General features: G+C 38.9%; 1 protein-coding gene across 1 annotated transcript; it reads right to left on the reverse strand.

Moving 5' to 3' along the window:
* Positions 1-808: 808 nt before the first annotated feature.
* On the reverse strand, positions 809-13,512 carry cers2a (ceramide synthase 2a; the record flags this gene model as incomplete). The annotated part of the gene is given in 7 exon segments (XM_038724594.1): positions 809-901; positions 1,121-1,171; positions 2,293-2,350; positions 5,192-5,310; positions 5,502-5,619; positions 5,775-5,948; positions 13,117-13,512. Coding segments are annotated over 6 exon segments (612 nt in total), but the record flags the coding sequence as incomplete, so codon positions are not given.
* Between the last annotated feature and the right edge of the window lie 1,879 nt (positions 13,513-15,391).

The raw sequence follows: 15,391 nt of genomic DNA on the forward strand, positions 1-15,391 counted from the left end.
TCTTTGAAATCCTGGAGAAAAAAAATTGGAACAGAAAGAGGCGGTGTAAAAAAACAAAATCCAACTGTGTATGGTCACTTATTGATCAAGCTGTAAAGATTGGTCACTGATCATCGATTGGTCATAGTGTGTGTCTGACTAATGTTGGTTTTACAAATGATTAACTCTCCACACAGATCTTACGGCTATAAAAAGAAACTAAATCCTAAACTTAACAGAAAGTTACAAAACAAATCCGCACATAGAGGCTGATTTACAATAGATCTCCTGAAAAAGTCCAGAAAATTGTTGTTTTGCATTAAAGGATTAGCTCCTCGCATTTCAGAGCTGGGGTTATAAAACCTCGCAGTTTGCTGACAGGCTTTAAGGTCTGACACCTTTCACAACAACATTTAGACCTGTGGACAAAATGGTCAATCTGTCCCTCCACAGTGTGACGACCCACAGAGCTCCGGTCACACATTAACTCACAGGGTGCCTCGAGATGCAACCTCTCCGACTCGAGAGACAGTCTGTTGGCTCAAGTCACCCTGACTTTACCAAACAGACAAAGTGGAGCAGACGAGTGGAACTGAACATCACGTTTTAATGGCGTTTTGAATGCTAACAGCTCCCCTCAACACAATGCATGCAGTGTGAGGACGTCTTAATGGGGAAATCAATGTCTAAACCTCAAAATACACTACCAACACAACAGATCATTCTCATTATTTTATGCACTTAGTGAGTATTCTCTCTTCATGGAAGATTTCAGAGGTTTTATAGTATAGCGCTAACAAAGTTTAGGAGACAGCTCTGTATCACTTACCTTGCGTTTGACATCTGATGCTACGCTAAAAAGCAGCGAGAGATAGAAGCCTAGTTCGATCATGTAGTACCAGTACTGTGAAGGCAAAAGTGGCTGCAAGAGAAAGAAAAGCTGTTAGAATAACATGCCACAAATAATTTTACTTATGAGTTAGTTAATGTATTTACTAAATGAATGATGGAACTGCTAAAAGATATACTTTCATACTTTTCAGCATATCAAAATGGCGTATAAATTGGTTTTACAAAGACACAATATGAAAATGTTTCAATCTAAACGTAATTGAAGGAGATGTTTCAGGTGATGACATACCATTTTCGGGAAGCCATCCCACATCAGCTTCATATCATAGAACCATGGTTTCTGAGGAGAGAAATATAATCAATATTAATGAGGATTTGAGTGTCCAACACAACACCACAAGAACTCAACAATGCACAAACAAATACAAAGTGGAAAACAATGTCTGAGCGGTATCCAATAATGTGTCCACTACAGTTACAATGTAGCCTCACATTACCCTACTCCTCTCTCTACTCCTCTCATGTCAACCCTCCCGTTTTCCCCGAGATTCTCCCATATTTTTTCGTTCTCACCCGCTATCCTCCGATTTAAATGTTTCCCCGTAAATCTCCCGTATTTTTAACCTTTATAAAATCAAATAAAAACCCGCTGTGTTTGTTACTTTCTCCTCTGGTAAACATGTAGACTGTGCTTCTTGCACAAGGATAGAAAATGAAAACAATCCACTGAAATGACCACTATAGCCTACTAGTATTAAACCACTTGAAATTATAATGAATATAGTAGCCTAACTATAAGTAATATTAACAATATATTCTAACAGTATAATATGGAATTAACATTGTACGTATTTTCAAATCTCACTGAAGGCAGTTTTGACTCCTCTCTGTAGACCCGCTCACTCTCTCCACTACTCTCTCTACCCCCTGAAGCCCACAGAACCTGCTTGAGCTTCCCAGAACAAAAAGCAGCTACAGTAGTTTATCATTGACTCAGGATACCTGTGCTCCTTTATCTCCTACTTATTTTGGCTATAGCCTTTTTTGTTGCAGTTTTTATGGTTGTAGTAAATTTATAAAGATGCTGTTTGTTCTATTTTTGTAGTTTATTCCACAATAAAGCTATATTTGTTACTATGTAACCAAGCAAAGGCTGCTATGGTTTAAGGCTCTAAGACAGATTGAGCAGAATTTGTTGCCCATGTTTCCAATAAAATAAACAGTTGTCATTTCATGATACTTTATCATCCGTTAACTTTAACACTTAATACATTGCTTTTAGGACTAATTAAATAAATATATAGTATACTGTAGAATGCTACATGATAAATAAAAGGCTCCAAATTGACCCAGTGATTGGTATCGGCCAATACCGCTTTCAGCGATCAGCCCAAAAAATCCTGATCGGACCACCTCTAACAAATGCTACCAATGCCAACCAGATTCTGACGCAGTACTCACGTCAATAAGGGCTGCCAGGCCAGCAAAGAAAGCAAGAAGGTAAAAGGTAAATCTCCAACTGTAAGAGAATGCACAGCGATCTCAGAAATCCAGGAAAACATAATTTCACACAGCACACAAACAACATCCCGCCTGTATACAATGTTCAAACAATAATAATACCTTTACTTGTATAGCGCCTTTCATGCAAACACACAGCATAAAGTGCTTAAAAAAACAAGATTGGATGGAAATAAACAAATAACAGTAAGTAAAAATGCAAAAATAGCAATAAGAGAAAAACAAACAATACAAAACAAAACAGGTTGAACACAATACAATAAAACATTAACAATGATAACAGCACATTTAACCCAACAATGGCACAAAGGAAAAACAACAGGACATGTCCCAACTGTGCTCATGTTGGTGCTGGATATTCCTGTCATCAACCTGTGCTCTGTGGTGTTTAAAAGTTTTGACAAACTTTTTACTTTAATTTACATTAAATCAAAAGTAAATGATAACCTAACAAAAAATAATTCACACATCATAGGAAAAATAAAAATTCCAATCACTAACATTAGGGCTGACCCCCAATAGTCGAAGATTCAATGGGCGGAGCCTGATTCGACTGTCAATCTCACAGTTGAAGCTTTGCAGCGAAACAAGGATCATGCCATTTTCAGGGGTGCTCAACATCTGATTTTACACAGAACTACCAGTTTTTCCCAATAAGTTAATATACAGCCTATTACAATATACATTTCAACGTTTAATGCTGTAAATAAACATGTAAAAAGAATAAAACTTTCAATAAATGTTTTTAAAGTGCGTAAATAAATCCAAAATTGTAACCCTAACCCTGGGTCGTCAGTGCGCATGTGTAGGCGTAGCGTGCGTGTGTGGTGGCGGAAGAGGAACACTTGCTGAAGAGACTGAGCCCCAGCTTCACTGGTGTTATGCAGAGTTTTCCGCACCTCACCGGACTTTCGGATAATTTATCACCATTAATGAACCACACAAAGAATATTAAATTGTTTTTAAATAGCCAGCTACTTGAATTAGACCCGTGAGGAACCGCGATGTGCATGTAGTTGTCGGCAGCACGGAATCCACACAAAACTCTGCACAAGACCGGTGAAGGACAGGCGAGAGAGAGAGAGAGTAAAGGGTCTTCAAAGAGACTCAGTTTAGCTGCAAATTTACAGTAAGTTGAATGAATAGAGACTGCAGCTCTGCAGCTTCTCAAGATTAAAGCAGAGCTACCATGTGTAACCCCCCCCCCCCCCCTTCTGATTTGACTATGTAAATCCTTAGTCAGGGAGAGCCCTAATTAACATGTATGTCACTTATTAAAACTCAGCAAACTCAACACTGAATCACTTTGGGCAGAGAACTCCCTTCTGATCAAGGATGGGAAACACCTGGATATTACAGTCAATGTGCTTTAGGTTTTGCAACATTCTTCTGCGTGAACATACAGTAAATATCCTCCTATTCCTGTAGATTGTTTTGCAACAGCATTTTGAGGAATGCTTGCTCCAATTTCGTGGGTGTTGTCAGAGTTGAAAGCCAATGCTCAGATTAGGAGCACCTTGAGGCATGTAAATCATTTCAGATGTTCTGTGGTAGCAGTAGGTACCAAAGCCTCAAAACATATGAATATTTTTCCCAGGTAAAATTATTTTGTAATTCACAAGAAAAATGCAAAGATTAGAGCAAAGTCTGAAATAAGATACATAATTTTGCATTGCAGACATTTTTGCTTTCCTACGCTGTATCTCTAACTTGCGAGCACTTGCAGAAAAACGTTTTTAGATTTGTGTAACCATTTCACCTCATGTTTCCAACAATGTTCGAACACAGAGAAATCCATAATTTTATTCAAAATGCAGTGAGTTTCATTTGGTTGCCTGTCAATGGCGTCATATCCCCTTTACACCCTCTAGCTGCTGCAACTTCCGCGGAAACACTAGCGAACGTGACTATACATAACATGAATAAAGGTTTAATACACATGAACATGATTTTTGTTTGAGTCATGTCAGATAGATTTTCATCAGCAATGGTGGTTAACAATGAAGACTCCCATGATCTCATTCTTCTTAACAGCATCTTCAAACTACGCCTTTTGTTATTAGGTGCGTTCAAGAAGACGGTGGCTGACTTTCGCCGACTTGATGTTCTAACGTGAGCTGCAGGTGACTGCAGGGGTGGGATATAAAAACGGCGCCATCAAGACGGACACATTCTACCTACGTCAGCTTGCTGTGAGCTTATATCAATGACTGATCCTACGGCATTTGCAAAGAAAAATGCAGCGAGACTAGGCAATAGTGTGGTTCCAACTTTCTGTAGCCAGGGAACGACGCCTGCAGCCGCCTTGATCCCGTGAGGTTTAAATGTCATGTGACACGGTGACGTTTTGCAGCACCGGTGAAAAGTTGAACACAATTTCTAACCAGCATGCCTTATTTTAAGTCCAGCATGCATCACGTTAAGTCAGCGCTGCGCAGCGCCGAATGAAGTCAAACACACCTATTGTTTTGACGTGAGAGACAGCCTAGAGGCAGAAAATGACACACTGTCCGTTAAAAGAATGTGGAATTTGTAAAAGCAAATCATGACCTCTGCAAAATCCCGAACTGAAAATACACTCAATTACAGAATTAGAATAACATTAAAACAATATTTCCTTGTCACTTAATGGTTAGTGGTCCCATTCAATTTCCAATCCAAACAAATTGTGGGAAAGGAATAAAATTTTTTATTTCAAAACGAGTAGGGGAAAAATAAGCATCCTTTACATCTACTTTAAGATTAAAAGCAGCATATCAAAGAAAAAACAGACAGATTAGAATGAAAGACAGAAAATTGTTTGGGGGTAAGGGGGTTGATGAATTTGAATTTGAGCTACCTCGCTTCCCGAAATTTTGTGAGCTTGCTGGGCCGGTCCTGGTTTCTCCGCTGCCTGAACCACCTCTGGACCTGTCGCACCGTACAGCCCGTCTGTTTACTTAAACTCTCTATGGAGCTCTAACAACAAGAGGCAGAACAAGGAAAGAAGAGTCAGTGTTGTCTTTAAGACTTGGCTGTGAAGATTTCTATCATCTTGCCATAATCGTACATTTACACATCAACACACCAACATCTCTGACTTTTATGATCAGGCTCAAGTTGCGCTACACACAATATGCTAGTTTCTAAAAAATATGCAGGATGATTACCTGTGGGGGATGCTTTGATGTAGTGCAGAAATAGGACTCCAGGACGGGATTATGAGGAGCACGAACACACTGCTTGTCACTCACTCCCAGCAGTGAGGCAAGAGGGATCGCTACAGTCCTGGAAAGAGGACAACACAGTGGGATTGTAAATAATTGCTGGGACATCATCTCATATTTGTCAGAAAAAAAACATGCAAATCAATTGAGATGTAGAGGTAAATATGGCAGGCAAATGTGACAAGACATAAATAGCCATTGCTGGAGGGGACTCACCTCTCGAATATCTGTCTAATGACCAGGAAGCAGAGAGCGATGGGTACAGTAGCCCAGAGGTCCCGTGGTTTAGGGAAGACTTTGCCATCATGGTCCTTCAAATCAGCCCAGCCGTGGCCTTCGGGAAACCAAATCCAGTCCGCCCATATCAGCTCATTCAGCCGGGACAACATCCTAAAGACGAAACAGTGCGAGAAAAGGATTTGAGGGTTTTTTTTGTATCATGTGGAAGGAAATTAAGAGGTAATAAAAAGAAGTCTTTGTTTGCCAGAGATCTCCATTCAGACTTTTCATTCCATAAATTCAGCAACTCACTCAGCTGTGACAATATCCTGAGAGGAAGGATAGGTAACAGAGAGGGCTGAGAAGAGTGAGTATTGATTGGAAGTGATTAATCTCAATGGGCAACTTCCTGTTCCAAATGAAGGAGAATGATGAAGGGGAGGATTTTGTCACGCTACAAACACAATTCAATCAGAAAACCTATGAGAATTTACTTGGAGCTCCAACCTTTTTCTATGCCTTCAAAAACATCAACTATCTCTGCAGCTGGATAACATGTTTACTCCAGACACACACTCACTCCTGCGTTCACTCATTTTCTACTCCCTAAATAATGGATGCTCAATAGTTTAGTCAACGGCAGTAAATTGAGATAACGGACTGTGGGATTGTTAACATAAAGTAGTGTACATGCAGTCATTGTGGAATATGTAGACAGTAAATATAGTGCTTTACCATTAACAGACCTTCTATATTGTAACCCTCTGAAGGAAATTGGATAATTAACACGCCATGTGTTGATAATCTCTTGAGCACGATCACTTGTGTGATTCTCTACTGACATGAGTGTTAGTCATTTCCCCTATAACCTCTATATAAGCCAAGATTGAACAACAATTCTGGCCAACTCATTAAAATAAACCAATGTGCTGTGTTATGTCAGAGATATAATCTTGATGTTAAGAAGGAGGCAAGACAAGCTTACCTGAATAGAGCCTTTCAACAACAAGGCAATTCAAAGTGTTTTACATAATAATACATTAAAACGAGATTAAGGCCATAAAAGGCAAGGAGAAGACAAATCAGTAATATTTAAAATGAGATGAAATACATCTAAGATGTGCTAAAATGTAATATAAAAGAAGAATATAAATAGTGCAGCGCAATAACAATTTAAAATTAAATGTATGGAGAGTTGGATCAGACCTCAAGTTAACTGGAACTTTATTCATAATTGTGCATAATGACAACAACTTTTTCCACGACATGCATGATCCCCAAAGGATTAAATGTAATCACTTCTTTGTTCGCATGCCCTTCTATCTAGCGCATCATCAATACTTTGGTTTATGACAAAATACATGCAAAATGAATGCTGTTCCCATCAGTCTTAGCTGCACTTTGAGTTTAGTGCTACTTAACAGACGTTATCATTTAGCTCAAAGCCCCCGCGGTGCCCAAGTGCAGCCTCACAGAGCAGCTAGCATGGCTCTGGACTCTTTACTCTTGTTAAGGTGAGAGTAATAAATAAATAACCTTATTTATACAGCACTTTTCAAAGCAAAGTTACAAAGTCCTTTACATGGTTGATTTAAACATTTTACGACAGCAATAAAGCAAATAAAATTAGACAATTAAAATAACAAATAATAAAATGAAATACCCAACACCAACAAGAAATAAAAACAATTAAAAACCGATTAAAAAAAAAATCAAACATGCTCTAAGATTGGTTTTGAGAAGGGATTTAAAAAGATGCCACCAATTCAGCTATGGTGATCTTTTAAATCCATTACTACAACAAGATTTCTGGCTTGGTTTGTGGTCTTTAACTTTGCCTGGCTACTAAAAAGGAGCAACACCTGATACTTATCAACACAGAAGACACCCTTAATGCTTTGTTATTAGTGTGCAGAAACAGAAATAGGATATGCAGTCAGACAACCTGGGGTGACATCAGTGCTGGTGTAATTACTGGCAACTCCTTGACAGAACAAAAAGTCACCTGTTGACTTTTACAACATCAGATCAGTAGATCTTGATCGTCATATTACCTCATACTTGCTGCACCTTTGCTTCCGCAGTCAAAATTTTGTGTCAACACAGGAGCGTCTTTTTGAGGGAAATAGTTCAAGAGGGAAATTCAGGTTGTCACACATTTCCTGATGGATCCCTTAATAAGGACTGCACGTGTCTGGACTTTAACCCCTTATAAGCTTCCTATGAATGCACAGTAGCTTGTGCAGGCTGCATTTGTTAGCGGAGGAGTTTTAGGAGTTTTTTCAAAGATTGACACAACAGTGGTGAAATATCAACTATCCTGTCTTTTAAAGTTAATCAGTGTGTCGATTTCAGTGAACCTGCCGCCTCCCGATTTGTCAACTCTCACTTTGAAAATCTACCACAAGCTCTTAGTTTTAGTTTACTCAAAGAAACTGTCACTGAAATAAACTCTTCAAAAAGGGAGAATAGGCTTTCTGTGAATTATGTTAAAAAGCATGTTAATGAGTGCACATTTTGTACTAACTCCTGGAGTGAATTATCAGATTTGGGTGAACACACAAAAGGTTTTTTGGAACTGGAAACCACACTTGGCGATGCAGAAGCTCTCAGGTGTACATCCCACTTCTTTTAATACAAAGTATACAATGTCTCACTTTCACTGCATGTGATTGCAGATGAAGATACATTCCCAAACTGGCAATATTAAAAACAAACAGAGGTAAGGTGTGCACAGTAAATATCCCTGTGTGCTGAGATGCTTATGTGTGGAAAGGTTAAGTTACAGCAGCACCAGCCACAAATTTTCTAATTTAAAATAAAAATAGAGTTTAACAGTATAGCGTCTGCTCCTGTTGGTGTGTGATTTAGTCACGAAGTTACTGACTGGCGAGGAACAATAGTTGGCAGAAGAACATGTTGGGCACAAGCGCCTTAACAGGTGCAACTGCTGCAAACCAAATTAAACAGTGTTCTTTGTTAGCCAAGCTATGTTTACGGATCATCAGATGAAGTGGAATAAACGAGAAAAAAACCACTAGCCTGGTGTAAAACGATCAGCTTAGACCTTTCAAATTAATCACCTGAGGGATTTTTAAAAGAAAGCACATTCTGGACTCCCTTTATGCTATTTCCAACTTGGAAACAAAAGGACAAGCGTGTGTTGACAGTATTTGTGAATCTATTATTGAAGATGAGGTCTGCATTAATGGGTTTGTTGCAATATCCTCTATCTTTTCTAATGCTGGCTGACATTTACACTGACATTACGCCATTCAGCTAATGTTTTCACTTTACCAAATTGAGGACAGTTTTTGGAAAGACCAAAGTGCACAATGCCACTTTAGGCACCTACGGTTAGGGCTGCCCAATACGGTAAGAAAACAACAACAACAACAACAAAACACCTTGTGATTATTTTGACAGTTATTATTTTCACTGAAAAGTACTATTAAAAACAACAATATGACATTTGTTGGGGTCTATAATAGGACTGGACCCGAATATTCGAACGTTGGGTACACATTCGATTTTCAATTATGAAATTCGATTATTGAGGGTTTTTTTGCGCGCCTGACCTCTGCCGACAGCAGTGAACGTAACACTCCAGTTCACATTAAAGGGAAAACGAAATTAAGCCCTCAGCTTTGTGGGAGCCCTTTAAACTGAGTGATGACAGCAGTAGTGTGGAAGTTATGGTGTTTATTGATTTTACAATTGCTTAATCTCATTACAGATCAAAACAGTCAAATTTCCTACATTTTAAAATTAATCAGTATCAAACTGTAGGCTGGAAACAAACAGCAACACAATGAATGCATTTAAATAAGCCTAATTATATTAGGCCGATTGTAGAAGAAGGGCATTTTGTCACTATAATTAAAATTAAAGTGAATTTTACAGTGAATTTTGCATAATAACGTGTTAGATTTAGTTCCGATACAGGAAACACCGCTCATCCCGTGCGCTCTCCGCCTGGATCCCCGCCCGGCTAAACTATTCCCGGATTCTGCTCTGGACCTGCTTGGATCAGACTCTCTGCTACGGTTCCCCCTGCTCTGTACAGCAGCCACCAACCCGGTTCGGCACGCAAAATCACTTCGATGCGAAGCTTCGATTATTCGCTCTTAATTACTATCGAAGCATTGAAGCTAAAAAAAAATGACATTCGGGCCAGCCATAGTCTGTACCAAACAAACATGTTTCCTACATCGGGACAACAAGATCTGTAGTGTCTCTCCAGCACTACAGTCCTTCATTTTAACGCTCTTCAGTCACACATTTTACCTTTATCAAAAGAAAATTACCAACAGTTCAATGTTTGTGAACAGGAGTGACTTAAGCTTCATTTTGAATTTTAATTCATATTTCACCATCTATTCTCCAACCTTTGGTATACTAGTTATCACATTATTTGCTTTCTGAAATTAACTGCTTCATCCTCTCTTAACATCTGTGACATCTTCTAACCTCTGAGAATGGCATCCTTGCCTCCTGTGTGCATGTGTAGTCTGTCCTCTTCCCACCTAAATTAGCTCAGTGTCTTCTCTGATCCATATGAGTCATATATTTTTTTCACAATAATATAATAATATCAGTATTATTTTCTGTGTATTTTGCGTATACTCCATTTAACACGTCTGCCTGTCAACAAATTCATGAGGTATCTTTCTTTTAACCAGTTAAAAGATAATCCAGCGATTTAGTATGGCATTATCTACAGTTGAAGGACTCTCAACAGACAGATTAAAAAAAAAAGGTCAAATTCTGTGCAACAGAGGCCAAAATAACCTGACATTAAGACCGCAGTACGGGTCAAGCTCCAACAACACCAGATTCTACATATCCCAACTCAACAGCATCTTTTGGGTTGGACATAGATGTAAATATACCAAACACAAAAAAGGCCTATATAAGGAAAAGAAATGCCTTCACTGGTTCACTAGGTTGTTTGTCCCCAATGCACCTTAAAAATGTTAAATGTTTTAAGCCCAGGCTAAGATAACCCTGATATCATCACAGTCATTTTTTCAGACTTTGGACAGCTCTCCCCAGAGCCATAGAAGACATGATACAACAGTTTTCACAGGTTGAGCATTAACTCCTTGTGACAAGTTAACTGAACATCACGTGTCAAAATCAGTGGAATAGTTTTTTTCTTAAATAAAACCTTGAAGGACAAGTGTATGTTACACAGGCTGTTTAGTCCTTTAAGACAAAGTTGTGATGTTGAGGAATGTAAATAAGATTGTCTTGACTTGCCTACAGGACAGAATGAATGACTCATAATTAATATCTATTTCAGACAGCCAATGCTCCTCAGTCTTAAGTGAAGCTGGAGATCAGTGTATGATTTCAACTGTCAACATTTAACCTCATATAATACTACACAAGGACGACTAAGTCCTCAGCTGACATTACTGTCTTTCAGAAGCTGTGTCAAGCTCAGTTACCTTTGTTTAATTTGAAAGGGGACTAAAGAATGCTCCAAATTTAGGCTAAATCTTGGCAAAGAAAAACTGGTACGGCCATTTTAAAAAGGGATCCTTTGATCTCTCACCCCAAGATGAATGAATGAAAATAGGTTCTATGGCACCCAATAGTCTCCCCTTTACAGTTATGCCTTCTTTTTGCTAATCCCATGTATGTTTGGGCAAAAAACACTCAGTTTTTTTACATACAGTATAAATCTGTCACGTTATTTTGGCCTATTCTAAAAATGGTGTTTTGAATATTTCTGCATCCTGGGGTCTTTAAACAGTATTGGGATTTAGTACATTGTTAATGACTGGAAAGCTGAGTTTCTTGTGTATTCCATGAGCCCAAATGTATTCATGTGCGATGATGTTAGTCCCAGTGGTATCCAACCCATTGTAAGGAGACCATTTTTTAAAACTTGACCTCACTGTTTAAAATTAGGTATTGTGACTTGCAGGATAACCGCCACCTCATGAAACCTTAAAACCACAAACTAGAGCCCTGGGGTGTTCAGAGAATGTATGGCTTTCTTATGAATATTGACAATAAGGATGTTTCCAGAACAGAAGTGCTTGCCATGCAGTCCAATTACAGAAACTTACAGATGTCAAAAGGTTTTGATTTTAACTTTTCTATCGTGTTCCTCAGGATCTTGGTGTCTTAATGTGATCTTTTTGAGGTGTTTTTGACCAGTTTAATACATTTTATAGAGGTCAAAAGCGTTTACATTTGCACCAAGTCTGTAACACCACAAAAACTGCTGCAACAACATATGAGACATAACTGAGTATGGGAAGTGGCATTAAATTATTACACTTACTTCTATGCCTTTACACACTGTAAACTTTCAAAATGTAAAGAGGCGCTTAACTGAAACACAATGTTTATTACAGATTTATGACTAGAAAAATTTGCCACAGTGCTGAGCTGCATCTCAAATGAATCTTCACGTTCCCACTTTTTAAATTATTCATACCTATACGTGTGGCTTAATACTGTTGACCTGCTATCCCCCTGAAGACCCACAAAAGAGGAACAAAAAGACAAAAAGTGTCTATGTTATGGAGGAGTGGTGTGGAGTGGAAGAGGTTTAGCAGTTTGTCTGTCACAGCTCTCTACGCTGCTTGCGTAAACTCATGTAGGGAGTGGCAGAGTTTGCATGCATGGCGCAAGCGGGGAGTCTCCCGGACATAGCGGAACAGAAAGCTTGACAAAGTGAGATGGAGCTTTGAACAAGTTTCCGCAACGCCAAACCAGTTATAGCTAACTCGTGCTAATGCCTATTACAAAAAGGGCCACATTATTTTGGATCACCCGTGTACTTAGAAAAGCCGGGGAAACTGTGCTTGGCGACATCTCCAGTTTACATTGAAAAAACTTCCTTACGCATTCATAATTTGAGCCATTAGCGATATAACTGGCCGTTTATCATTTGGAAACAGCATATGTATTCCTCCAAAGGCAGCCGCTACGCTTTGTTGGTTAGGCGACAATTCTTTCATGACCTTTCCTTATCGCGGTACTGCTAAACAAATATCACCGACATCAGGACAAGCAAAGGCCTGTTAGCAGAGCTAAACTTTGATGTGCGAGTTCCCTTAACGTCTTCCAACGGCTGAAACCGAGAGGGTTCCGGTTACAGCGTGTCAGCAAAGTTTGATAAGTTAGTTTACATTATCACCCGCTTAAAACTTTACATACTCTTCTACATAGGTCTTAAAATAGCAGCCCAATGTGTGTGCCTGAGCAGAAATCTATTATTTGAGGCTCTGAATGATCCCCCGCACCAAGGCTTTTACAGTCTTTAACGTTAAACGTTGACGAATGTATCGTCTATCGTGTAACGGTGCAGCCAACTTACCTCTCTTCACTGTGTGCAGGCAGGTAACTTAATGCAGTCTTAAAATGTAACGTTATGCCGGCTCTGCTGCTGCTCTTCCTCTGTTCCTGTTGTAGCCAAAGGGGTATTCATGTAGTTCTCGCCATCAGACACTCAAACTTGTTGATCGTTCAATGAGCTCCAATCTGCTTTTTTTCTTTTCTCTAACCACAGGTTCGCCACATTTCAGGAGAAAAAAAACTGTGTCGCACTTTCTCTCCAAAACTCCACCTTAAGATCGTGTCCAAATTGGACAAATATATGTTTACTTTTATACTATCTGTCTGATTAAAGTAATCTAAATGGGCCTCGGCTTGTTGCCGTTTGACCGGCCAGTTCAATTGGTCAAATATAGTGGATATTATGGTACTATGTTGAAAGAAGACCGGGGGGAGGGGGCGGGAGCATCTATTTAAAGTGACGTGAGCCTCTGCATGTATGAGGGGTGGTTAGTGCTACAAGATGGAGGCAAACATTTCCTCCAGGCCATAGAGCAGTGCAGGGTGTGTTCAGGAGCTTGTAAGTTGTATTGTGAATTGGAACGAAACGTAAACTACAAAGAAGACGTGCTGTTTTTTTTATTGCTCAGAGCGTTTAAATAACACGGTCACAGCTGTTTGTACTAAAATATTGCTTTGCGGTCGGAAACAAATTTTTCAGATCATTCTGACACCACATGACACAGCGTCATTTGCTGCAGCAGTCACATTCAAGATCAACGTGGCTAACTATACCTCAACTCAGAGGAGCAAATTGATCATGTCATTACAAGAAATACCTTTAGGAAGTCAGGTGACATAGAATCTGTTCGAAACAGAAGGCAGTTGCCTCGCTACAATAATAGACAGGTGCCTCAGAAGGAATTACTTTCGACTGAAGGCATTTTCTAAGAACATTGGTTTTAAACAGCCTTTTAGAGCAGCACTGTGTGATGTCAGCACTTGCTTCTCTTCTGGCTGTCTGTCACTAGCCTTAGCATCAGCTAGCTAGCTATTGAAAAGGCAAATGGCTAATTAGATCGTTCAGTATTTAGTTCTCACTGACTTTTCAAAAATTTAAAGCAAAAAAACGCACTTAAAATTTTCAAAACACTGTATTTGTAGACAAATTCGGCCTGGTTGTCCATCAACTTGTCAATTTTTCGTGAGCTACCGCAGGCGCACATTTATGGGTAATAGGCAGCTTAGAGTCAGCGTCAATGCTGCCTTTAAAACTGACCATTCAGGGGCAGTTTGAGGGCATCTTACGAAACAGGAAAGGATTTTTCGATCTATTTTGAACAGCACTTGATGCCTTAGACAGCATTTCTACCCATTTCAAAGACAGCCATAGTATAAGGAGTCCATCGAGGGAGCAGGTTCAGTGGATGAATGGCTCAGCCACATGCCTTCCATCTGGTAGATTGGAGTTCAGTTCCTGTGTGACCCTGAAAATTAATTTAACGCAAACTTTTTTCTACACCTAAACAGTCTTTCAAACACATTGTTCACGTTGTGAAACATTTGCAGGACACACACAAGCACTTTATGTCATTAGTAGTGGAAAGTAACAGAGTAAATTTACTGAAGTACTGCAGTTTTGATGTACTTATACCATTACTTACTATTTTAAGTCACATTATAGTTCTACTCCACTACCATTTCAGAGGGAAATATTGTTGTTTGAGTTCATTTGATAGCTTTAGTTACTTTGCAGATTCAGATTATTATTAAAAAATATAAGTAAACAAATAAAATATATCTTATTATGGATTAAGCTTCCCAGCAGTAAAAAAGTAGTTGAAATTAGCTCCATTTTACCAGCTGCAACAGTAATGATACACATGAATGCATAACTAACAATAATCCAGCGATAACATATTGCATAATAAGTAATACTATTTTTTGCACTATAAGTATATTTTGATGCTGTTTCATATCTTGGCCAGGACATCATTGTAAAAGAGATTAAAAATCTCAATGGATTTCTTTCCTGGTAAAATAAAGGTAAAATAAATAAATGATGCAAAAAATTTTGTAGTTTTACTTAAGTAAAATCTTGAAAGCAGGATTTTTACACTGTGGCATTGCTTCTTTTACTTAAGTACTTCTTCCACCACTGCCTAATGAGTACTTTTACTTTTGTTACTTTTAAGTACTTGCTGTTGAACGAATCACTGAACATGCAGCGTCCCCTCGCAGTGAAAGAATCTGAGAAAGTCTCAGGCTCAGCCAACCATTTTTTCACATTTCAGGTTTCACTACACATCGTCAGCTGT

Source organism: Micropterus salmoides, unplaced genomic scaffold, assembly GCF_014851395.1.
Source record: "Micropterus salmoides isolate LMB-PRFRI ecotype aquatic unplaced genomic scaffold, ASM1485139v1 Ms_hic_scaffold_17, whole genome shotgun sequence".
Lineage (NCBI taxonomy): Eukaryota > Metazoa > Chordata > Actinopteri > Centrarchiformes > Centrarchidae > Micropterus > Micropterus salmoides.